At 40.8% G+C, this 25,796-nt stretch overlaps 1 protein-coding gene across 8 annotated transcripts in view; it reads right to left on the reverse strand.

Annotated features, from left to right (window-relative positions):
• LYST (lysosomal trafficking regulator) overlaps nucleotides 1-25,796 on the reverse strand; it is a 143,156-nt gene that overhangs the window by 34,557 nt on the left and 82,803 nt on the right. For 5 of the 8 annotated variants that reach the window (XM_039850366.1, XM_039850365.1, XM_039850367.1 and 2 more), the window contains 13 exons: nucleotides 23,792-23,947; nucleotides 22,933-23,124; nucleotides 20,001-20,179; nucleotides 19,131-19,337; nucleotides 13,207-13,383; nucleotides 12,580-12,656; nucleotides 12,249-12,437; nucleotides 9,300-9,445; nucleotides 9,116-9,212; nucleotides 7,999-8,072; nucleotides 6,573-6,628; nucleotides 4,323-4,475; nucleotides 1,266-1,510 (listed from right to left, as the gene is read on the reverse strand). In XM_039850366.1, coding sequence (XP_039706300.1) covers nucleotides 1,266-1,510; nucleotides 4,323-4,475; nucleotides 6,573-6,628; nucleotides 7,999-8,072; nucleotides 9,116-9,212; nucleotides 9,300-9,445; nucleotides 12,249-12,437; nucleotides 12,580-12,656; nucleotides 13,207-13,383; nucleotides 19,131-19,337; nucleotides 20,001-20,179; nucleotides 22,933-23,124; nucleotides 23,792-23,947 — 1,948 coding nt within the window. The remainder of the gene's footprint in view (nucleotides 1-1,265; nucleotides 1,511-4,322; nucleotides 4,476-6,572; nucleotides 6,629-7,998; nucleotides 8,073-9,115; nucleotides 9,213-9,299; nucleotides 9,446-12,248; nucleotides 12,438-12,579; nucleotides 12,657-13,206; nucleotides 13,384-19,130; nucleotides 19,338-20,000; nucleotides 20,180-22,932; nucleotides 23,125-23,791; nucleotides 23,948-25,796) is intronic. The other 3 variants (XM_039850364.1, XM_039850369.1, XM_039850368.1) reach the window with 3 other exon arrangements.

Genomic DNA, 25,796 nt, shown 5'->3' on the forward strand with positions numbered 1-25,796 from the left:
GGGATCTTTCATGCTGTACCTCTGAACTACAGCCGCCCTCCCCTCCCCTCCCCTCCCTCTCTGCCTCCCAGTAAGCACCGCTCCACTCTCTGCCTCTATGAGTCTGACTACCCTAGACAACTCGTGTAAGTGAATCGCACAGTACTTGTCTCTTTGTGGCTGGCTCATTCTATTCCACTTAGCACAATGCCCCCGAGGTTTATCCATGTTGTAGCATATGACAGACATCCCTCCTTCTTAAGGCTGAATAACATTCCCTTGTATGGATGTACCACACTTCCCCATCCATTCACCCATAGCTGCCTCCACCTCTTGGCTACCGTGAATAATGCTGCGACGAACACGGGTGTGCAAATATGGCTTTTTGATAAGACCATATGTTTCCTTGCTCTCTGACACGACCAAATATCCCAGGCTCACCCTGTATGTTTTCCTCTAATAAACGTGTAAGAAATGAGAAAACAGGAAATCACCATTTTATAACCCCTAGCGAAATAAGTGACTCGAGCAGGAATCATCCATGAGAGAAACAGGTTTAGTGGGAGCCTGGACCCACACATCCACCTGAGCACCATTAGAGCGGGATGCCATAAGCCTCTGACAGGGGCGACGTGAAGTTCACACCACTGCCCGTGCCAAAAAGAAGTTGAACCTGAACCTAAGCAAGCATTTAAAACAGAATTTCCTGTCTCTAGGAAATACAGACCTAGGGGAAAAAGGCTAAATATTAACATGGAATGAGGGACGTCCCACAAGATAAACGCCCTGTTTTTTGCAACAAGTCAATGTTAGGAAGAAAGACAGAGAAAAATACATACACAAAGATGAAGGTTGTTCTAGATGACTTTGTAGATACAGCGACCAAGGATGACAATGGGCCTGACTCAAGAAAATCGACTATGAAAAGACATCTTTGACATCATCAAGAGACATGTGAAAGTGGACTGGATATTAGATGACACCATGAAATTATTGTTAATTTTCTTAGATATGATAATGGAATTCTGGCTATGTAAAAAAATTCTACCTTTTTCATAAGAGATGTGTACTGAAGAACATAGGAGTGACGTAACAAGATGTCTGCCACTCGTCTTAAATGAAAAACATGCAAACATCTTCGTAATTGTTGAGTTGGGTGATGGACATATGGGGGTTCATTACATATTCATTCCATCGTGTGCATATTTGAAAATTCTCAAGATATAAACTGGAATGAAATGAACACAGCACACTGGCAGAGCTGAACGCGGGGACACTGTGGTTACCTGTAGACGGCCGGGTCGCTGAGGTCGAGGGTCTCGCTGACGTAGTCCGCCAGAATGAACGGGAACACCGGGTACTGCATGAGATCATTGAAGGACCGGCCGGCATGTTTGTTCAAGTGAGTCAGATACTCAAAATTAGTAATCTGCCCAGTGTACCACAGATTCGTCAGGGCGGTGATGTTGCCGTATTCCAGAAGGTTAGGCAGGTTGTTCGTTAGGATGCTGTGGTACACATCGTCACGAACCTGCAAGGGCAGGAGAGACTTAACTTTTAGGCTTAGTGACACCTTCCTGCAAAGGACCTGAGGGAGCACAGGCACGCTGTAGACCTTGAGTCCGCCGAGGAAGGATGTTTTGCCCAACTGCGCGGACCAGTGGGGGACCGAGATTCGGAAGCAGATCCAGATGCAGGTCCGGATGCAGGCCCGGAAGCAGGCCTGGATGCAGGCCCGGATGCAGGTCCAGATGTAGGCCTCCCGCCAAAGGCGGGCTCGTGCCGCCCTGCCATGCCGCTGGAGGATCTACCTGCTCAGCAGAAACTAAGAACCATTCGTGTAGAAAAGTCACTTACCTACTGGTCCTAAACATCTTTTGCATCTAAATAAACGCAACATGATGTAGAAAAAAGAGCGCGGTTTTCTGAATTAGACAGACCTGGTCTGTTTTCCTGATTAAATCCTTTGTGCTGCACTTACAATATCTGTAACATGGGGTAATAATATGTACTTCATGAGCATGAACTAAAATATCCTATGTAAAAGATATTTGATTTTCACTACTGACCGAACACTAATATATAAACTCTCTTTTTAGAGATTCACAGAAGTAGTCACAAAAAAGGGGTATTCTGATTTCTTTTAAAGCAATAAAATGATCGGTAATAAATGGAAAAAAAAATAAGTCAGGCCTTTGCTATAAAGGAATTTGAAATATGCATCTTAAATGTGCGTGTGCTTCAGGCTTAGGAAGAAGAGACACAGACGTGGACAGAGACAGTCCTAACAGCAAATGAGAAGGAGCTACAGTTATGAGCCAGGCGAGGTCACGGAGTGTCTAAGAACCTGAGCCTGGAAATATGTTTCACAGCAGCGCGAGCAGACTTAATACTATTGAACTGTATGCTTAAAAATAGTTAGTGTTATAAACCTTATGTTACATATATATTTTACCTCAAAAAAAGAATAGGTTCAAAGGAAAAAAAAAACAAAACTCCAAACCAAACTAAAACCAAAGCCTAAAGCTATGGTCTAAATCTGAAGATTGTCAACTGCTGAAGCTAAGGCTGATGGAAGGGCGTTTATGATGGTCCGTATGACAAACTCGGCAAGAAAAAGGGCGCATTTATTCATTCGGCAAATATCTACTGGGCACTGATGTGCCAGTATGGTCAAGGCGAAGCTGCAGCATCGAACCAAAGCCCTTTTATCCTAGTGGGCTGGCAACGCTGGGCAATATCAAGTCCTACAGAGAAACACGGAGCAAAGCAAAGGAGCTAAGGGAGGCTTGGGGGCAGGAGTGAGACAGGGGTCGATATTTAGAGCAGTCAGGGAAGGTCTCTCTGAAAAGGAGACACTTGATCAGGGAATCTGGAAAAAGCAAGGGGGCGGGTCCCGTGGGTTTCTAGGAGGAAAAGCTTTCCAGGCAGCATTCAGAGCGCAGGGAGGGCACAGGCCCGAGGCGTCGCGCACCAGCTAGGCTCCAGGGAGCCGCCAGGCACAGAGCAGATGGAGTGCGGGATGGGGTGGTAGCAGGTAAGGCCAGAGTTAACGAGGTGCCAGATTGTACACCCTTTGTCAGGCCTTTGTGAAGGGACTCTGGCTTTAACCAAGGAATACAGGGAGCGATCGGAGGGCTCCGAGCAGAGGAATGGCATGATCTGACATCATACTTCAGCTGCCGCGTTGAGAACCGTGTAAGGGACGGGGTCGGATGGAAGCAGGGAGGCCAGTTAGCAGGCCAGGGCAGTGGTTCAGGCGAGTGATGACAGTGGCTTAACCCAGATGGTAGCAGCGGAAGTGCTTAGAGTCTGGACGCATTTTTCAGTGGGGAGCCAACGGGACTTCCTGATAGAGCAGATGCGGGGCTGGGGGACAGGAGGGGCCCGGGTACTCCCACGGTTTCTGGCATTTATTGGGACGAGGAGAACTGCAGAGAGATTTGGGGGAAGAGCAGAAGTTCAGTTTTGCACACGTTAAATTTGAGATGCCAATTAGGCTTCCAAGTGGAGACTCGGTAGGGAGTTCAGCGTTTGCAGCTCAGGGGAGAGGCTGGGGTAGAGGTGTGCATCGACAAGCTGTCAGAACACAGACAGTATTTGAAGCCACCGGGCAGGACGAGAAGAGAAGAGGTCTGAAGAGTGAGCACTGAGCCCCAGAGGGAGGAGGGGGCCTCAGCAGTGGGACTGAACAGGGGCAAAGCCGAGGCTGAGAACTGAGAAAGAGACGCCCCAGAAGCCCAGGTGGTCCGCCTTCTTCGCCTCTCTTGAATTTTTTTGAAGAAAGAGAATAATCGGCAGTGTCAAGTGCTGTGGACAGGCCCGGTAAGAGGAGGACTGAGAAATGTGGCCAGAGGGTTTAGCTGCATGGAGCAGTCACTGGTGACTCTGGCCAGGGAAATCTAGGGGGTGTTGAGAAGGGAACCGGCTGGGCCGCTCACGCAGAGACCTGCAACAGACACGGCTTTTTCCAGAGGTTTTCTGCGACGGAGAGGGGACAAAGAGCAGCTGAGGGGCGTGGGGCCGAGAGGCTTTGCGACAGTCGAAAGACGTTTAAACTACTCCTTTCGGGTTGGTTCTGCATCCGCTCGGTTATTTTTTGCAGATACAGTCACTTCGGGAAATCGAAATTGAATACAGTTTTGAAGGACAAAAATAATCCTAAAATAAACAAGGGTTTACTTTAATTAGACTTAGAAAGAAGGCAATTTTTATTTGATTTCATAAACTTTCACTGAATGAAAGTTTAAATAAGTTAAACCTTCACTTAAGCAGTGTGAGTAGAGTTACACTGGTCCCATAATCACTTCCAAAAATACATCTATTAATAAAGCCAAACTTACCTTGGTGTTATCGAACGCCAGCAGGAGTGTCCTGCCATTTGTTAAGAAGATTTCCACGGCATTATCTCTCAACTGCCACCAACGCTTGTGAACTTCTTTGATTTCTTCATAGGTCCAGGAAAATGATGCCGGTTCCAACTCTCCCTGAAGGCTCTAGCACAAAGGAAAGAGAAGAAAGTGCTTGCTTTACGTGAAATGTAAATAATCATTTTCATTTTCGATTTTAAAAAAAGAATACAATGCAACAGAAAGTCTGCCTTTTATGGAAAAATGGCAGATCAGAGTCTCAGAACATCCTCCCACTACTAAACATTTCGAAATGCTGAATAACATTCAGGGAATTTTTTTATTAATAGATTTTATTTTTGTTTTTAATAGATTATTTTTCAGAGCACTTTTAGGTTTAAGAAAATTGAGCAGATAGTACGGAATTTCCACATATCCCTCTCCGCACTCAGTTTCCCTGTTATTAACATCTCGTGTTACTGTTGTGCGTTTGTTACAATTGATGAGCCAATATTAATACATCATCCCTAACTAAAGTCCGCAGTTTACATCGGGGCTCACTCAGCCTTGGTGCTATACAGTTCTATGGGTTCTGACAGATGTCTAATGAGATCCACCACTCCTGTATCACACAGAACAGTTTCGCTGACCTAAAATTCCCCCGTGCCCCATCTATTCATCCCTTCCGCCCCCCCGAACTCATGTCAATCACTGATCTTCTTACTGTCTCCACAGTTTTCCCTTTTCCAGAATGTCACAGAGTTGGAATCATACAGTATGTAGCCTGTTCAGACTGACATCTTCTACTAAGCAAATATTCTTTTAAATGGAGCTTCTGAGCTTGCAAGAAACTTAGGGAAATGAAATATCCAAGAGTCGAAAATAAAAGGAAATTTGAAAAACAGAGTAAGGAGGAAGTGACTGTGGTCTATGTATGCTTTACCATGCGCTGGCCCCCAGTTAATTTTTAAAAGTAGCGTCAGGACATCTATTACGAAATAAATGTTTTGATGAAAATGTAATAGTCTCATACTTAAAATTGAATTCCTCCTTGTTTAACTTCAACATTAAACACACATTCAATTTAACAGACGTCTGTTTAGCATGGACAGGGGAGGTGCTCCGCATGAAATCAATCTGTATGAGATGAAAAGCGGTATAGATATTCGTACACACATCTAAATATTTGTAAGATAGCAGATGTCACATGTGAAGTAAGAACAAATGCTATAAAGCACAAAGGAAGGAAGGGTCCTGCAATCCATTTAAAAGGAAGGGTATTTTTAGGAGAGTTTTAAAGGAAGACGATGTCATCTTTGGACCCAGAATAACGCTGCCTCATATATCAACTATTCTTTTGTTGTTAAAATAACAACATGAAAAATAACAAAATTATACTTTCACTAACTGGTATAAATGCTGTGGTAATTGCTATTAAATCATGAAAGAATGTCTACAATTTTGAAGGCTACATTAAATATTTTTATAATTTTTTTATATTATTTGTTTTACAATGAAATTTTATACGTTCACGCATTAATTTCTTTGCATCAATATGTATTCACCATTAAACCATACATAATCTTATTTGGTATATCCTTAAGGAATTTCTGGCTTTAGACCTTTTCAGAAACAAAAAGTCTTTCTCCTATTACAAGGCTTTCAAAACCATGCGCGAGAACTCAAACGGATGAAAAGCTTTACTATATAAAAAATGCTAAATGTCTAACCAATGTACTGTATACTTGAAATTAACAATAAAATAAAATTTTTAAAAAATGCGAAATAAGAGTCTTTGTATTTTCTGATTAATATCAGTATTCCAAAAGACTAAAATGATGATTACTATGCATCGTGAATATAAGAATAACTTAAGTTATTCAATTGCATAATGTTTTCCTTTCTTTTCGAAGGCAAGAGTGCTTGATAGCAAACGGGGGTGGCCGGGAGTAGGTATTTGTTGCTCCTGAGGACAGCGAGGACAAAGGACGGAGGAGCACAGGGAGCCTGACCCGTCGCGCCACCTGCCATGAGACTCAGATCGGGAGCCAGCAGGGATGGCGTGGTCTTTTTTTAAAAGTATTTAAAAAAATCTTTGGAATTCAGACAAATCTACACATAGAGTGATGACAATAAGTGAGCTCTATCTAATAGCTTCACCTGCTATCTGGTGACATTGATTTTATACATTTTGGGGAATTGGTGCAGATTTAATTAGTGCAAACTTATTAACCTTCTACTTACCGAACTTTCGACTGCATCAGAAGCATTGTCTTCCACAAAATACATCCCACATTTACCTGCAGAAGATAACCGTGGATGAGTTTAAAAATGTATGCGCACTGTGACCTGATGTGGTTCTAAGTTCGCCCCCTGGAGTCTGTGGCCTGCATTCGCATCCCAGCACCTGACACAGGCCCTGACACTCGGTACCTGTTTCTGAACAGCGTCCGTGAAAGCTTAGGCAGGCGGCTCTGCTTCTTTGTGTCTTAGTTTTCTTATAAAAACAGCGGAGTAGGGAGAGGACTCTATCTCACAGAGTTACTATGAGAATTAACTTAGACTATGTGTACAACGCTTATTAATAATGCCTGGCACTCGGTGCTAACAAATGGCCATTTATTATTATCAGTATTCTCCCTGTTACTAGCGTATTATATTGCCTGATTTTGTTACACATTAACTGAAGCTGTAAACCAAATTTTTTAGCAAAAGAGGAATCCTTAATGATTTTGCCTACTTAAACACTCGATAGGGCAGAAAGGTTTTAAAAAATCATCTCCAACTTTCCCTGCTTCACAGGCTGTTGGTACCACATGTCCCTACGTCACGTATCTGAAGTGGCAGAAGCTGCTCAGGGCTCCACGCTGTGTGCTGCTCACCCTGGGGCCTGGGCATGGCTGGCACAGAGAGGGACGCTGTCTCCATCGTGTGACTCTGGGCCTGGCAAGCTCAGAACCCTGCACTCAGGACTGGGGGTGTAGCGTTAGCCTATAGCAATGCCTCTCAAATTTGAGGCTCATCAAAATGCAGATTGCTGGGCCCCATCTGGAGTTTCAGATTCCGTCAGGCTGGGCTGGGGCCCGAGAATGTGCATTTCTAAAACGTCCACGTGATGCTGATGTTCCTGATTTGGGGACCGCGCTTTGAAGACAACTGGCCCACAGCATACAAATTAGTTTTTAAGGGAATAGTGGTATAACTTCATTCCTTCATATCTTGAAGGAAAACATTTCTCACCAAATGTAACTATACAGTTATCTAGAGATCAACAATCTTGGCCTTTCTCAGAAGTACAATAGGAAATACAAATTAGGAATCCCGAGGTGGATACATTCTTCATGCATAGGTATCTCTGTTAAAATAGTAGGCACATAAGTATACTAATAATTCTTTGCTTTAAAAATAAAAATTGATATATGATAAAAGGAATGATTAAATATAAAAATGTACACTCATGAAGTCAACTTTATAAAAATTAATGCTATTCATGTGCTTTTCACAAAATAAGACTGTTTCTTCACACTCACGTGTCATAGGCATTACATATAATGTTAAGTCAAAATAACCTACGAGATGCTAGAGAGTGTATCTCATTTAATGGCAGTGTGTCATCTAAGTATAAAATAAGTCAGAGTGAACATGTGTAACTCTTCGAAATGTGACTTACCTAGTAACAATTCACCAGCTGTCTCTCTAGATGGTGCAACGCTGATACATCTTCGATTCACTCTGTCAAAACATCTAAAATTACTACGATTAAATGTTTTGACCATTTTTTTAAAGTATAGGCTTTATTTTATCTAGTAAAAGACTTCAGCAAAGCAAACTAGAGTTTCAAGCACATGATGTCTTGTCAAAACTCACATAAAAATATTATCTTATTTTTTAACATTCTAGTAGAGGAGAAAAACGACTGAAAATTTTAGAAAAGACTAATAATCCCTATACTCTGTATGCAGAATACAAGGATTCAGTTATTTAAGAGGGACTTCGATCATTTATATTTTCCAGTAAATAAGGTAACACTGGTTCATGCCTCTGATGCTTCAAACACATAAAAGATGCCTAGTATTCTAGGAAAAACAGGAGACCTATAGTCAGAAAAGTTCCTCTATTCTTCAGTCAAGTCACTTATGTTCTCTGAGTCTCAGATTTTCATCTATAAAATGGGCATGATAATAAGTGACCCATTTACTAGGGGACAATGCTATGATACCGTGGGTGTGAGTACCTTCCTCGTGTAAAAAAGATAGGGAAACCGACACAGAGAGTAACTTCCCCAAGATCAGACAGCGAGGGGGGGGGCCCAGATCACACGCTGGGTGGCCCCTGCCGCCACCAGCAGTGCTGTCGACTTCACAGAGCTGTCGGAAAGGCCACCTGCAGAAACACACGTGCGCCGACAAGGGCCAGAGAGAGGCCGAGGGCCAGGGAACCCCTCCCGTCGGGAGTGTCACCGACGAGGGAGAGTGTGACAGAGGACGAGGGCCAGAGAGTGGCCGAGGGCCAGGAACCCCTCCCGTCGGGAGTGTCACTGAGGAGGGCCAGAGGTGACAGAGGACAAGGGCCAGAGCGAGGACGAGGGCCAGGGAACCCTTCCCAACTGGGAGTGTCTTTTCCTTCTGGATTTGGCCATTCAACTTTGTCCACCCTTGAACCACGTTTAGGACTTTTCCTGAAACCACAGCATTATCTAAAATAAATACGACACAGGCACTACCACAGATGGGAAAATCTTTAACTCCTTCGACAAAAGAGAAGACGTCTCATGGATTCCAAGTTACCTTATAGATTCACTTGCAGCTTTGTCCTTTACGGTAGAAGAGAAAGAAGAATGAGTTTTGTCTTCGAAGAGGTAAGACAGTGGCGGTCTGACCAGATCTGCGGAGGAAAGAGTGGGTATTGTCTTTATTTACTGGTTATCGCTATGTGCTCTATTTATATGTTCAGTCGAGAAGCCACTAGCACCTTCTGACTTCTGTCTCTCCCTAAGGAGATACTTGTTCGGAATGGTTAGGTAACACCTCTGCAAACGCCTCCTCTCTCGATTTGGCCCTTCTGTTGGATCCAGCTGCCATGAAGTTGGGTAGTAGACGGGGTCATACCAGACTGCTCTGCAAGCCAACACAAGACAGTGTTTTCAGTGGCAATCTGAAGTACTTGAAGCTTTAAAACAATCATTGGAGCAACTGAATAAATTAAAATTAATCTAGTGAATTTAAAACCCCAACTATTTATATAAGTAGACCAGGAGATGCACACACATAGTACAAAAGAATAACATAAAACGGTAAGTGTCCTAGTCTCCCAGCCCCTCTACACAGGGGCTGGGAGACTAGGACACTTATGTGACCAGTTTCTTGTATCTACTAAAATGTAAAAAATACGGAGATGACCACTATGAACGCTTTAGCAACATTTATGCTTTCGCAGTACAGTGGGCTTAATATGGTTAACTAGAGAAAAAAAACCATTTTCCAAATTAATTTTTATAACAAACAAAATTAGTTTATTTTTGTAGTATAAATCACATTTATGAAAAGATTTTAAAATAAATTAATACTTTATCAATAACTTATTAAATATCAAAGTTATTACTTTATTAATATTTACTTTAATATTTTAAATGAAAGAAAATAGCAGACTTCAGAAAAAGATAAGAGGAAAAAAAGTTACCCTTAATCTTACTACCTTAAACATATCAAAATATTGGTAGTGATTACTTTCTTTTTTAAAAGTTACAATTATAATTATCATATCTACGCATTTTTATATCCTACCTTCTTTCACTGAACACATTATAATCTTAATTATCATCATTTTAAATGGCTGATTAATACTGCATTGAATGGATGCATCATAATGCATTTAACTCTTTTACTATTATTACATGTTTAAGTTATTTCTAACTCATTTACTCGCATAAATAATATAGAGATGAAAATCTTTATTTTTATTGCCTTTCCATATTCTGACTATTTTCCTTAGGATAGAATCACCAAAACAGGATAACTGGAGCTAGAGATAAAATGTTTGAAGTGTTCCTGACATATTATGTCCAAGTGTACAAAAATCACCAAACCTCTGACCAAGGACTAAGACAAGTTTTTTCCTGCTGTGGATATTAGCACCTAAAATATTTTTTGTAACATAAAATATGGTCTCAAAATTTTTAAAAAACCAAATTAGCCTTAAGCAATATTGAATATTTTCCCATCTGATTATTAATAGTTTATATTATATAAAAAGTGTATTCATGTCTTTTGTTTATTCAAACTTTCGGGACCTTAGTATTTTACTTTCAAATTATGAATTTTTAAAATTATAAAAAAATTAACTGACATATTTGCTGAAAATAAATTTTTCATAGTTTGTTAGGCTTCTTATAGTTATTAAATACACTAGAAAAATTAAAGTTCAAATCCATTCATTTCCTCTCTGTAGTTTCTTCTATTGTGTTTGATCTCAGAAAGTTCTCCGTCCACTGAATTGATAAATATCCTATTTTCTCCTACTTTATAAACTTCTGAGTTTAATTCTTCTGTTCACCTGAAATTTGTTTTAGCATGTTTTAGCACCCCAAAGACATACTAATCACTTATCTCATGGCCGACAGACACAGGAAAAGATGTTCAACCTCATTAATCATTAGAGAAATACAAATCAAAACTACAATGAGGTATCACCTCGCACCTGTCATAATGGCTGTTAACAAATAAATCAACAAGAAACAAGTGCTGGCAAGAGCATGAAGGATGGGGAATGCTCATGCCCTGGTGGCTGGATTTTAAGCTGGTGCAGCCAGCTTAAAACAGCATGAGGGCGCCTCGAAAAGTTAAAAATAAAACTACTGTATGACCTAGCAATTCTATGTCTGGGTATCTATCCAAAGAAATCTAAAGCACTCATTTGAAAAGATATATGAACCCCTATATTCGCTGCAGCACTATTTACAACAGCTAAGGTATGGAGGCCATCTAAGTGTCCATCGATAGATGAATGGGTAAGTAAGGAAGATGTGGCACAGACATACAATGGAATATTACTCAGCCATGAAGAAGATTGAAATTTTGCCATTTGACGACACGGATGGACCCCGGGTGTATTATGCTAAGTGAAATAAGTCAGAGAAAGAAAGATAAATACTGTATAATTTCACTTATATGTGGAGTCTAAATAACAAAATAAAAGAACAAACGAAACCGAAACAAACTTAAAGGTACCAAAAACAACACAGATGTTGCCAGATGGAGTGGGGTTGCGGGGATGGGCCAAAAGGTGATGGGATTAAGAAGTACAAATTGCCAGTTTTAAAAATAGTTGTGGGATGGAAAATGCGGCCCAGGGGATACAATCAATGATGTTGTGATGACTACGGTGCCAGGTGGGTACCAGACTTACCAGGGGACAAATGTCTAGTCACTATGCTGTGGACCTGAAACTAATATAATATTGTATGTGTCGACTATAACTGAAAAGTAAATTTAAAAATAATCAGTTATCTTAACCAAATTTAGAGAATAACACTTTAATTTCCCTCTTCTCATTGTTCGCAATGCATCTTTTAAATTATATGTATCATTAAGGTCTTAGCTAACAAAAGATCTATTGCCCGACTACCCCATTTCAGTGATTTCTCCATCGTTTTGCAAAGATTACATTTTAAAATTAAAGCCAATATACAGATTTTACCATCTGGAAGAGCTTATGCCTCTGTCTCTACTTTCCCCCCCTGAGAATTAAAAAAAAAATTCTCATAGGATTATTTTTCAAGATGAAATAAATCACAAATGATTTAAAAATTTTAAACTAACTAAATACGTTATGAGTCTTCATTCCCGAATGAAAATAGTGTTTAACATCAGTATATAAAGTATTCATGCGAGACGACCTGAAATGGCCTCTGACTCGGCTCACCTGTCATGTGTCAGCTGTTGAATAAGTTCCTGCCAGTGTCGGCTGGCACTCAGATCTACTTTATACATCCCTCTAATGTGCTGGATCACCTTTTTCCTCTCAATTCCTTGGGAGAGAGACACTGCCTGGGTGATATCTGCAGCTATTTTAGATATATCCTTTGATTTTGAATCAAGACGCTGAAAGAGACTAAACAAACAAGACTATCCATAAGTTAAGTATATGTGGAACATGAAATGTGCATCAAAACATGATATTTTAAAATTAAAAGTACACGTGAAATCTAATGGATTCCTAAAAGATATGACTTTTAGAACACATATAATCCTACCTTTGTTGATTATTATTAACTGTTTTCTGCCAGGCGGTTTTATTCATACCTTCTTCAGCTTCATATTTCTTTTGTTCCTAAAATATTTAAATAATAATGTAGTGCTTATTATTTATCCTTTAACACTGACACAGATTTTAAAACCAAGTTTACAATGGAAAATATTGTCCCCAGGAGACGAGAATATTAAAATACATTAACCACTTAAATAATGTTATAATTCCCCTTTGTTCGCACACAATTTGGGTCACAGGAATTAGGGCAGAGCAGTTAGCCAGAGTCCCCAAACTTGATGGGCTTGTATTAGTTGTCTGCTCCTTTATTCTGCTTTTTCATTAAAGGGACCCATAATTCAAGGTCGATGTTTCAATCTGCTTGTCATTATGTTTTTCCTTCACTGAAAGCTACTGATAATGGATAAAAATGACCGGAGGATAAAACATTCCTTAAAATAAGCCTGTTTGTTCTCTCATGGTAAAAAAAAAAAAAAAAAAAGCAATATAAAGTAAAAAAACTGATCATTTCACTTCATCATCAATGATACTCTATAATAGAGCACAAGCTTTCAATCATTCTTGCGTTATAGTCAATGGGATAGGAAAATCGTTTCTGGGTTCACGGACTCACCTCTCTGATCATTTTAAGAAGCTCTGGCTTCGCCGATGCACTGGGAAGCAGGCACTTATGGCCACATAACTTCAAGGCATTCATAAGCACTTCTGCTGTGTCCAGTTCTTCCTCAGTCAAGTCATCTGGGTGATTATGTATCAGCTCTGACAAATACAAAACTAACTTGGCTCCATGCTTTAAAAAAAGTAACAATTTGTTTTTTAGTCATAAAGAAATTTTATTTCTTACATTTAAATTATTTAATAGTAATTAAATTAAATTACATTGCTAGATTTCTTTGGTTAGATCTGGTTTAAATAAATCAGCTAAAAAAGACATTTTGGAGACAACTGCAGAAATTTGATTACTTATCGGATATATGATGGCATCGGGGTACACTAATTTTGTTAGGTGCAACAATGTTATGGTTATATAAGAAAATGTCTTGAAAATGTTATGATTTCTGTAATTTATTTTAAAATTACTATAATTTACTTTAGAAAAAGAAAAATTGATGCCGATATGCTAAAAATATTAACAACTGGTAAATCTGGACGATGGTAGTATGGTTTTCATTTTATTCTATTTTTCTTAGTACGTTAGAAAATTTTCATTGTAAACAATGAAAGGAGTTTCATTGTTTACAATGAAAATTTTTTACAATGAAAAAAAAAAAGAAAGGAGGAGGAAGAAAGGAAAGAAGGGAGGGAGAGAAGGAGGGAAGGAGGGAAGGAGAAAGAAAAAGAAAAGCCAGTAAGCTTTTGGGGAAAGAAATTTGGGGAGGATTTGCTAAAGGAACATGAGAAAGAAGCTTAGAATGAGGGATAATAATTCTCATGGGAAAATCCTAACTAGAAAAGGAACTTTCCTTTAAACCTTAAAGTGAGAGAGTTATGCTTATTTCTTCTTTCTCCTTTACTTCTGCTTGGTAGAATAAAAGTTCACGAAAATTCCAGAACAAAAACCTATCTTTGGATGAGCTTATAAGCGTTCACTACCCCCTAGGGGAAAGTCTGGAACCAGTGAGACGTCTGCACGCAGTTCCACGTGCATCTCCACCGAAGTGTTGTTTAGGACAACCTTTTATGAAGAGACCCTATAATCAGAACTAGACTGTTGTTATTTAAGGAAGTGACAATTGTCCTTCACAGCATAAACCTACACCAAACTTGGACTCATGATTTTTTAAGTGGCCTTTTCGTGCTCTAGATATTACACCCAATTGTTATGTGTACACAATGTACTATTTAGACATTAATTCTGTCAACAAGTTAAACACGCTCAATTTTACTTTTTAAAAATCTGCATTGATACAAATACCACTGCGTTTGGCTTTATGACATTCTAAACTGTGAGGGCTATTAAATGTCAACAAACCGATTTGGAAACTGTTACATTTTGGGTGATATTTAAATTAACACACTGAATCGCATCCTATCATTTCCCAAAAGCATAAGATGAACATATGCGATGATGAAAATAGCAAAGCTCATTTTAATGCAACATTTTAAATGAGTCAGGAGACAGCTGCTTCATGACCAAAAGAGAGAACTGAACAGATGCTGTGGAGTAAAAGGCCTGAAAAGTTGGCAAATAAAGAGAAATGGTAAATGACTGGAATATTTTCATATGTGTCTTAAAGGCAAGGTTCTTAATATAACTCTGAAAACATTTCCGTTTAGTATTCAATGACATTCTAAAATCATCTTGAAAAACTATCGGAAATGTTTTTATTCTTTCTGAATATCTAAAGTAACACGTTTTTCTTAGACACTGAAGTTGTTTCTAATATCTCATTTTAACATCCTCTGATCAATCGTTTATTTAAATCGTTGCTCCTGGGACTAGAAAAGGTGTGATTGAGGAGCCATGCAAATATAAAAAAAGTCTTGTTTTCAGTCCTTGAAAAACTAACTTAATTGAATCTTCTGAACGCAAATCCTTAGAAAATAATAAAATGCTGAAAATAATAAAATTTCCACGAAGTTTCTGAGAAGGAAGGGTTCTGAGCGGGCTAGAGAAAGGGAGGAAGGTTTTGAAGCCGCGAGCAGTGAGCTGGGCTGCGGGTAAAGGGACGGGCCGGGCTGGCGGAGGGGAGCGCGGGCGCAGGGCCGCCCCGCGCGGAGGGCGCGGCAGCGGGAAAGCGCTGGAAAGAGGAGGCTGCGCGGCGCGGCCGGAGAGTTAACCGGGCTGGAACTGGGGAGAAGGGCCGCAGATCCCCGTACGCCGCCGCGGAAGGACCGACCTCTGGCCGTGCGGCAGGTGCACACAGCGCGGTGCGGAGCAGAGTGTGGACTTCGCCGTCTCTCTGTGTTGAGACGTGGGGAAGATAACGTGCGTGTGCGCGTGTGTGTGTGCGCGTGTGTGTGCGCGCGCGCGCGCGCGTGTGGGTGCGCGTATGTGCGCGTGTGCGCGCCTGTGCGCGCGTGTGTGTGCGCGCGTGCGTCTGTGCGCGCGTGCGCGTGTGCGTGCACGTGTGCGTGTGTGCGCGCAGATTTCTTTATGTCTCCAAAAGAAATAAAAGGAAGATGGTTACTTACGGGGAAAGGGAGAGAATGAGGACAGGGTCTAGAGATAAAAGCCAGAAACCCTCGGAATGTACTGCTTTCATAATTTTGATTTGGGAACCATGTAGACATTTTACATAAACAAATAAAACCCAATGGAATCCCTAAAAATAGAAAACAAATTGGAAAAAAAAAAGGAACCTAACTAGTTAGTTAAAGCTGGTGGCATAACCAAACAGAAAATTGTTTTAAGTGCTTTACAATACCGTATTTTCCTGGCACACCCATAAGAACAAAAGAACCTCAGAACAAAACCACAAGAAACCTCAAACTACATGCAGCGGCCTTGTCATTAGTGATAATGGTGGTCATCTCACTTTGAAAATGTTATAGATAGATATAGAAAGATAAAGCAAATCAGCAATGGTCATATCATCAAGAATCAATATTATCAACATTAATAAAAATAAATACAAATATAAAATCCAAGAAAAAGCGACGTATCAGTACGAACTCATGATTTATTAATTTTTTTCCTAAAAAGACACGTGCTTCCCAGCTTTGTCCACTAAAAGGCCTAGAAGAAATGATAACCTAATAGAGGCGGGCCTATCTACCTAGCGCCTGGGTTTGTGGTCTCTAAATGCAATTATCTCATTGAAAGAAACAAGGGTTTCCTGGGAGAAAGCTTGGTTCCAGGTCGGGAAGGAAACATGCAGGCTGAGCTTGGGATGTCCTTCCATTCCAGAAAGCAAGAAAGTTAATCATATAACAAGTAGAAAACTTAAAAAGCCACGTTAAAAGGACACAATAACTTGAATCTACAGAGGCGTTCATCTGCATATCAAACAGAGTTATAACTACAACAGTTTGAAACTATTTATAAAATTTATTAAAAATATCTGAGTTCATAACGATACTTCAAAAATAAAAACAAATACAAAAATTAGAGGTTGCTAGGACCGATTCGTTATTCTAAAAATATGTAAGGGAAAGAAAAAAGCGTTTACCTTGCCTTTCCAACACAGACTATATTTTTGGGTAGCCAAATGGTTGATAGATTTCCTTATAGATGAAATGGAGCTGAGAGATGCTGGTGGAATGAGAAACTTAGAGACAACTCCTAACGAAAAAGTGGATCTTGGCAACTACCATGAACAGCTGCTAAAACTATTAGGTTAAAGATTGAGGGAGAACTTTATACTGGGGGGATCAGGCTAATCCCATCTTGAAAAGCAGGGCCAATAAACATTCTCTGCCTCCCGCTTTGGCAGAGTGGAAGACGTGAAGCACTCTGAGCTAAAACCAAAAACCAGAAAAACAAAAAACCCAGACACAAAACAAATATGAAACCAAGGACTAGAATCTAGTCAAGCCTCTAGATATAGAGCCACAAGGATACACTCAGCCAAATACATGTGGGAAATTCTACAGAACAAACGACCCAGTTTCATTAACAAATAAATGACATTTAAAAAATGCTTGGGGAGGGTAATTGCCATGGGTTAAAAATATTTGGCACACACCTAACAAATGCAATGTGTGGGCCTTGTTCGGATGCAAAATCTAGCAAACTATTTAAAAAATATAAGAAATAGGGGAAAATTTAAACGTCGACTGGATATGAGATGATAGTAAGGAATTATCGTTAATATTATCGAGTGTGATAAGTTAAAAAAAGTCCTTATCAGTCAGAGGTACATACTGAAATTATTTATAGGTAAAATGATTTGATACCTGACATTTATCTCAAAGTTATATAAAGAAAAATTAAAGCTGGATAATAGTCGTGTGGGGTTCTTTTTTGATCTCTCCTAACTTTAAGGTATGTTTTACGTTTCCATAATAAACTTAAAAAAAATCAAGGACAGTAATTTGGTCCTGAGGTGGAGAGGAGGTTTTTGTGGCAGTGTGAAGTGCTCAGGTAGACGCGGGAGCTTGGATGGGCAGGTGAACCTCAGAGAAGGACTTGGCTAAATAAACGCCTGGCCCTGGCGGCCAGACGGATTCGAGAGAGAAGAAACAGTCAACCACAGTTCCACCGTTTCAGGCAGAAATCAGTAAACACTCCACTGACAGAAACGGAGTAGCAGAGAAAAGCAGCCGGGGATAAACAGAACGGGGCTGGGGTCGGGTGGTGGCGCCTTTGCTCCCTCTGAAAGACCACTTCGAATGCGCCATCAGAGGAAACCATGGGGCTGGGTGTGCCTCTGCCTTGGCAGAGGGAAGACGACACCCCCCGTGCACTTGAGACACTCGACATTGGAAAGAGCACCTAGGTATGTCGCTTCAAAGCTATGGCCTTTTAATTCCTAATGTGATACATCTGGGTGTCCCAGATATTAAAAGGGATGTAGCATTTATTGCTGTAATAATATGGGTGTAATTTCCATATAATACAACATACAGATATTAAGAGTTCATTTCTGTGAGTTTCAATCCTGCATACTCCCCCCCCGTGACCACTACCCCAAATTAAAGACGTCCCGAGCCCCTTTCCATTCGATTCCCCACCCCCCCCCCACTCCTCCTCGTTGGGGCGACTACTGTCCTCGATTCTATCAGCATATCTTAATTCTGCCTGTTCTTGGACTTTTGGGCAATACGTCTTCTTTTGTGTTTGGCTGTCTCTTTCATTGACACAATGTTTTTGAGCTTCATCCATAACGGTAGGTGTATCAGTAGTCTGTTCCTTTTCATGACTGTATAATACTCTACTGTACAAATATATCACAATTTGTTCACACATTCTTCTGTTGATAGACATTTGGGTTATTTCCAGTTTTTAGCTATTAGTAAAAAGGCTCCACAGATATTTTGTACAAATCTTTTTACAGATGTATGCTTTAATTTCCCTTTGGTAAATACCAAAAAATGGAATTTTAAGGTCACAGGTTAAGTATACAAGAAACTGCTAACTAGCTCTCTAAAACGGTTACACCATTTAAATTCTTCATCGATCACTCTGGAAGTGACAGGATTTATAGACGGTGAAATTCTTTTAAGCATTTGGTTTTGATTAGTCTAAATGATCAACAAATGTTTTTCTATTTTAACTAATTATAAATATTTTTTGAAATATGGCATATGTACTATTGTTTGAGCTATTTGGTACAGATGTTTCATGAATAATGTAACGCTTTAAAAAAAAGTCTCCAAACAGTTCTTAAACACTTCAAGATTTAGTAATAAACTACACAGGGTCTTGCAGGAACTCACACACAGAAGTTAATTTAAGCACTGGAAATGGAATGGGAAATAAACAGAGGTCAAACTGAGTCTGGGGCAGAGCGTCTGAAGGGAGATCTCAGGTGTGATGTGGTAAGAAAACTATAGTTGTGATGTTTGGCACAGAAATACAGTTTGATTTCAGTTCTTGTGTACGATTTTGTGTTTTGCCAAGCGTTCTTACTTATGAAATGCCGAGACACTTACTTGCAGGGATGGGCTAAGGCAGTCCCGTAGTATCTCCTGGTAACTCGGTTCACGGACTATTTCGAAAATTTGCTTCCTCTGCTGTGAAGGGTGGGCTGGCGACACGACATGCACCAGCAGTCTCCCGAGCTGCATTCGGAAGGTGTCCTTACAAGACCCCAAGATCTTAGTCCACTGCTGCTTGGAACCACTGCTTTTACCTGAAGCCTTAAACCAAAATGGGAAGGAAGAGGGATCAGACTTCTAAGCAATAATATGCTAATGTCAACCCAGAACTAAAGATCACGGGACATGTTTTATGCCAGACTTTTTAAGACAGTCTAAATTAGAAAGACATACACATCCATACAAATGATGTTTAAAACAGATGGACACACACCGATGTTTATAGCAGCATTGTTCAAAATAGCCCCAAACAGCACTGTTCAAGACAGGCCAGACGTGCCCTGATGGCCACATGATAAACCAAGTGTGGTCTACAGACAGGATGGGGCGTTATTCAGCCTTAGAAAAGAATGAAGGATTGAGGGCTGCTTCAACACAGATGAACTTAAAAACGTTACGCTAAACGAAGCAAGCCACACCAAAGGACAGGTATTATATGAAATATTGTGTGTAAAGAATCAAATTCACATAGACAGGAAGCAGAGCGGCGGTTGTCGGGGCCGGGGGTAACGGGGAGGGCTGCTTCACGGGTGGAGGGGCAGGCTGGGAAGGTGAAAAGCTGGGGAGGGGGCGGTGGTGACGGCTGCACGACCGCGCGAAGGTACCGAGCACCGCTGAATTACACCCTCGAAACATGTAGTACAGACAGCACGAACCCTCTACTCCTGTGTGAATGAAAATTCCCCATTTAATTCATTTACTTACAATAGATACTTTGAATCCTTCTACCAGATACGTCAGTATTTCTTTTTGAAATGGATTGAAAATGGAAGGCTGTTCACGATGAGTATTTTCTTCAGAAGTTTCAGTCTGGGAAACTGAGGTCTTGCTTTGAGTGGCGTATTCTGGAGTACTCAAAATGTCAACAATCTCTGGATTAAAGTCTGAATTACAAAAAGAATAAAAACTCGCTGAGATCTACCCACTGCAAATGTAATGATGCTGGTAAAATTCTACGAAGTTACTATTCAGTGCTCACCATATGAATGTGTAGTAGGTGGATTACACGTAGAGCACACTAGAGAAAGTGAACTCACCTAAAGCAATATAGGAATTTAAACATACTTAAGTCTTGCAATTCTAAAGATTCATTTTACTGATGAAGATGAATCAAACTGCAATGTTATTAAAGCCACGAGGTTCTTGTACAAATCAGACACAAAGACCCCATGATGGTTACGTCAGATGGGTTTGCGGAGCTGTCCCACCGCGCATGCCATCCCGTTAAGTGCTGTGCCTTTGATAAAAATGGTCCAATTATGAAGTTTAGCCTGGGGGCCAGTTGCTCCAAATATAAATCAGAAAAGTTTTTAAAATCTTAGATATATTATGTTTTTCTAGTGATTAACAACTATTGTTTTCTTTTTCCTGCCTTCTCGGGGTTATTTAAACGTTTTTTAGAATTCCATTTTGACTCATCTGTAGAGGTTTGAGTGTGTTTGTTTGCATAGCTTTTTAGTGGTTGCTCTAGGTAGCACATTATATATATAAACATATAAGTCACTGGACACTACAGAAATGCAAATTGAAACCATAATGCAGTATCATCACACAGCTATCGGAACGGTTAAAATTAAAAATAGTAACAACTCTAGATACTTGTAAGAATGTGAAAAAAACTGGATCACTCACACACTGCTGATAGAAATGTAAAAACCATACGTTCGCTCTGGAAAAGTTTGGCAGTTTCTTAACAAGAACAAAACACACTATTGCACAACCCAACAACTGCTCTCCTGGGCATTCATCCCAGGAAAATGAGGACTTATGTTCAAAGAAACCTGCACATAAGTGTCACAGCAGCTTAATTTGTAAGAGGCAAAAACTGGAAACCACCCAGAAGGCCTTGCGACAGGTGCGCAGCTTAGCAAACTGCGGTACATCCACACTATGGAAACACATTCGGCAAAACGAAAATATAACCACCAGGCCCACTTTCCAGAAAATGAAGCTGAGTGATAAAAGCCAAGGCTACATTCTGCACGATCCCATTTACGTAACATTCTTGAAACGATGAAAACAGAAATGCAGAGCAGATTAGAGGTAGCCAGAGGCTGCGGAAGCGGGCGGTGGGAAGAAAGTGGAACATCGGGGTCCTCGTGGAGACGGAAGCTCTGTTTCTTGACTGTCGCTGCCATTATCCGGGCAGTGATGCTGGTAGCTCTGCAAGGCCCATCGAGGCACACGCGCTCCCTCTGTAATCTCTCTCGACAACTGCGTGCGGACCTAGGATTTCAGTCATCCTCCCTCATCCACGCTTTTGCTTTCCAGTCTCAGTTACCCATGACAACCGAAGTCCAAAAATATTAAATGGAAAATTCCAGAAGTAAACAATGTATACGATTTAAATTGCACACTGTTCTGAGTGGCATGAGGATATCTCCGGCTGTCCCACCCGGGATGTGAACTGGCCCTTTGTCCAGTGTCTCCATACTGCACATATTCCCCGCCTGTCAATCACTTAGTAACCATCCTGGCTAACAGAACGACCATCATGGTATCACAATGATTATGCTCAAGTCACCCTTGTTTTATTTAATAATGACCCCCAAACGCAGGCGTAGTGATGCTGGTGATTCTGATATGACAAAGAGAAGCCGTAAAGCAGAGGTCCCCAACCCCTGGGCCACGGACAGGGGCCACCAGTGAGCGAGTGAAGCCTCATCTGTATTTGCAGCTGCTCCCCAGTGCTAGCATCGCTGCCTCGGACCCACATCACCTCTGCCTCAGATCATCAGGCGTTAGGTGCTCATAGGACCACGCAACCTGGATCCCTCGCATGCGCAGTTCACCACAGAGTTTGCGCTCCTGTGAGAATCTAATGCCTGATGAGCTGAGAAGGAGCCCAGGCAGTGATGCCAGCTCTGGGGAGCGGCTGCAAATACAGATTAACATTAGCCGAGAGGTTCGACTGCACAGAGACCATAATAAATCAATTGCTTTCAGACTCATATCAGAACCGTATCAGTGAGTGGCAAGTGACAATTAAGCTGCATCTGGTGGCAGGCTCTACAGTGGCAAGTAAGTTGTTGTACTTCAATTATACAGCTGCATCTGGTGGCATGTGATTCTGCATTATGGTGAGCTGTATAATTATTTCATTATATATTATAATGTAATAAAATAGCAATAAAGTGTACAATAAACGCAATGTGCCTAAATCACCCCAAAACCACCCCTCGCCCCCCTCCACCCCATCCATGGAAAAATTATCTTCCATGAAACCGGTCCCTGGTGCCAAAAAGGTTGGGGCCCGCTGCCGTGGGGCGCTTCCTTTAAGTGAAAAGGTGCGTATGCACAGTAAAGACAGGATGTACAGGCTTTAGTACTGTCTGCGGTTTCGGGCGTCCCCTGGGGATGTGGGAACGTGTCCCCCGTGGGTGAGGAGAAGGCTCTATCTCTAAGAAAAATTAAATAAATAGATCGACTATACTATCAATCTAGGCCAGCATGTAACGTATTGAAAAGTGGACTTTTATTCAAGACCATTCGTTCCAAATAAGTAATTCTTCTAATAGTATGGATGTCAAGAACGAAAAAGTAATACCGTTTAAAAATTTGAAACCTATTCGGTTCCCTCTTAATTTTCTTTTTAATTCAATACCTGAGTAAAGACAGGTTTACTCTCTAGTCCTACCTTGATAAATGATCCTGTTAACTGCTAGAACGGTGAGCCTCTGCAGCCTCTGTGCGAGCTCAGCTTCGCTGGCCTGGACCGGGTTCTCCTGGCTCAGTCTCCGCTGCATCATCACATGAAGCTCATCACTTGCCACCGAACGCATCTTCATCAGAAGAGAATCGGTTTGAGCAAGGGGAAATTTTCGAGGACCTTCAAATATATGAATTAAAACATCAAATGCCAGAATTAACAAGGATCAAGGAATCGATTTTTGCTGCAACCTTTTGATTATCAGACCACGCGAAGAATCTTATTTAACACAAAGGTAATTTATTCAAAGGAAAGAGAGTGATTAAGAGAAAGTGATCTTTCTCCCCCTCTGAAGAAGTGCAACAGTACTTCTGGTTTCAGAGTCTCCAATAAGAATGCTGAAGGTAGCGACACGGCTTAGTAGGGTGGCTGCCACTGGGCAAAATTTGAGTCTCCTAAAGAACTCAACGAATTAGAAGGGTACATGTAAGTAGTTTGGAATGCTTTGACAAAATATTTTCACATACTGTTTCACTTCCTTGTTTTCCAAAATAATCAATAGATTTTTCAAGCACATCGTGTTTTAGTAAGAACATGAACATGAGTATTTCCGGATAATTACCATTGTTGATTTTATACAGTAGTTTTGAGAAATGTAGATAGTGACATAGTAGAAATCAGTCAGATGAAGATGGAGACCAGAAAAGTGAATATCATTCCAGTGATTTGCTCTTAAATGATCTGGTGCATATGCATCACTTGGAATTCAATCCTACGACAGCATCTCCTGAGGAATGCTTCCTCAGACTGAGCGGGGAGGCCGGGGGTTCCTGCACCATTACTGCACCTGCTCCGGGAGGTGCTGCACAGGGAGTGGATCCAGGACAAAGCGGGGAGCATGAGTCTTGATTTAACGAACTGAAGGGCATCGGAAGGTGGCCGTAGGAACGAAAATGGCGTCTTGGTAGGTGAGGAACAGTGGAACCCTTCATGGGAATTGAACCTTTGTTTCAAATTATGAAAACATATCAATTTCCATAAATAGCCTCTATAAATATTACTTACATATGACTAAAATATGACAGGTTTTAATGACTCGTCCTGCAGGATATTTAAATATCTTAATAGCATTTTAGATTGCCCAGCATTTTAGGTAATACGTATTTTTAACATTTTGGTGGGCAGAGTCACCTCTGAGACAAAACGAAGCAAATAAAAAGAAAAAATAATCATATCCGGGATATTATATTCAACAATAATATTGTCACACTGTGTCCTTATTTTAAGAAAATTCTTCCTAATGCCTACCTGACAGCCCTCCTCTGTGTAAGCTGCTGAAAGTCATGATTCAGAGGCTCAGCCACACACTGGACAAGGAAATGCTACGCCTTCGGCAGTGCTACGCACTTCAAGGGGGTACTGCAGCTCTCGTGCTGCGAAGTGGCGCTGAGCTGGTGTGGCCTCAAGTACACTTCGTTCCCAGCCTCAGTTTCTTCATGTTAAGATATGTATTAGGAAGTAAAATAGAGCCTGCTTCACAGGTAGACATTTGTCACTAACAGATATTATGTTAAATGTAATAGTTTACGAGCTTACTGACCATTTTCTCCAATAAAATATAAGTTCCATGAGAGCGGATAAAATGATAAGTGGTACATGGCTGATGCTCAATAGATTTGATGTTTGGAAGAATGGATAAAGAGGTTGTTCTGTGCTTTAAATAAAACGATGGACATAAAATACAATGCTTATCTCATATAAGGAATCAGAAGTTGTTAATAGTTGATGTTGCTATTAATGGTTGAAATATAAAGGAAGTTCATTTGTATACTAATAATAATACATTTACATATTTATTTATTTATAATAGTTTAAATGTATGTGTACACTTTAAATCATATCCTAATACTCACTTCTACCTTCATGCATCAAGGTGACATGCAGTTTTTCATATTCATAAGCAGTGAAAAAATACATATAATGTACATTGCTATCCTGTTTATAATCATAAACACAAAAAAGTAAAAAAAAAAACCTTTGTTTATTGCTTAAACGTCAGGAAAGACAATCATAGTAAATCAAGATAATAGATTATTACATATTCGTTGAACATAAAGAGTATTTATAGCACGTGAAAAGATGTCTACAATATACTGATTAGAAATAGAAGTCAGTTTACAAACAGAAGTTAGAGTATTCTACTGTTCGGGCCAAATGTCACCTTTCCCTTACATATCTCCACACCAAAGACAAAGACACCGAGGTAAGGAGTCTGCGCTTTGCTGATTGGTAGGAGAGAACCACTGGGCTGCTGAGCAGAAGGAGGGTACGCGTGAGTCAGGCTGGAGGAGGATCAGCTGGCAATAAAGAAGAATCTAACTCCGCTAAGAGGGTGAGAACTGAGCCCCAATGTGACGAAGGTGCTGCAGCAGGAACGCCGGTCCCGAGCCACGGATACCCCGGTTCCCGGTCTCAGCACATTTCTCTATTGTCAAAGCGCACGCTGTGGGCCTAATGGAGGCTGCAGCTGCTGGCTGTCCCCACGACTGCTGCTGGAGGCACAGGCAGTGGCAGCGGGCCTGAGGGTATCACTTGGCTCAGCAGTTTTCAATAAATGCCGAATGGGTCCATTTAGAAAAAAGCCATTCCCAGCCCCCACTCATGAGAAGAGCTTGTTTCAAATTATAAAGGAACAGTTCATCATCTAAATCAGCGGTCCCTGACCTTTATGTCACCAGGGACCGGTGCTCCAATGAGCATCTAACGCCTGATGATGAGGCGGAGCTGAGGCGGTGATGCTGGCGCTGGGTGCTGGGGAGCGGCTGCAGACGCAGACGAAGCTCTGCTCGCCC

The sequence above is a fragment of the Pteropus medius genome, unplaced genomic scaffold, assembly GCF_902729225.1.
Source record: "Pteropus medius unplaced genomic scaffold, Ma_sr-lr_union100, whole genome shotgun sequence".
Classification (NCBI taxonomy): Eukaryota; Metazoa; Chordata; class Mammalia; order Chiroptera; family Pteropodidae; genus Pteropus; species Pteropus medius.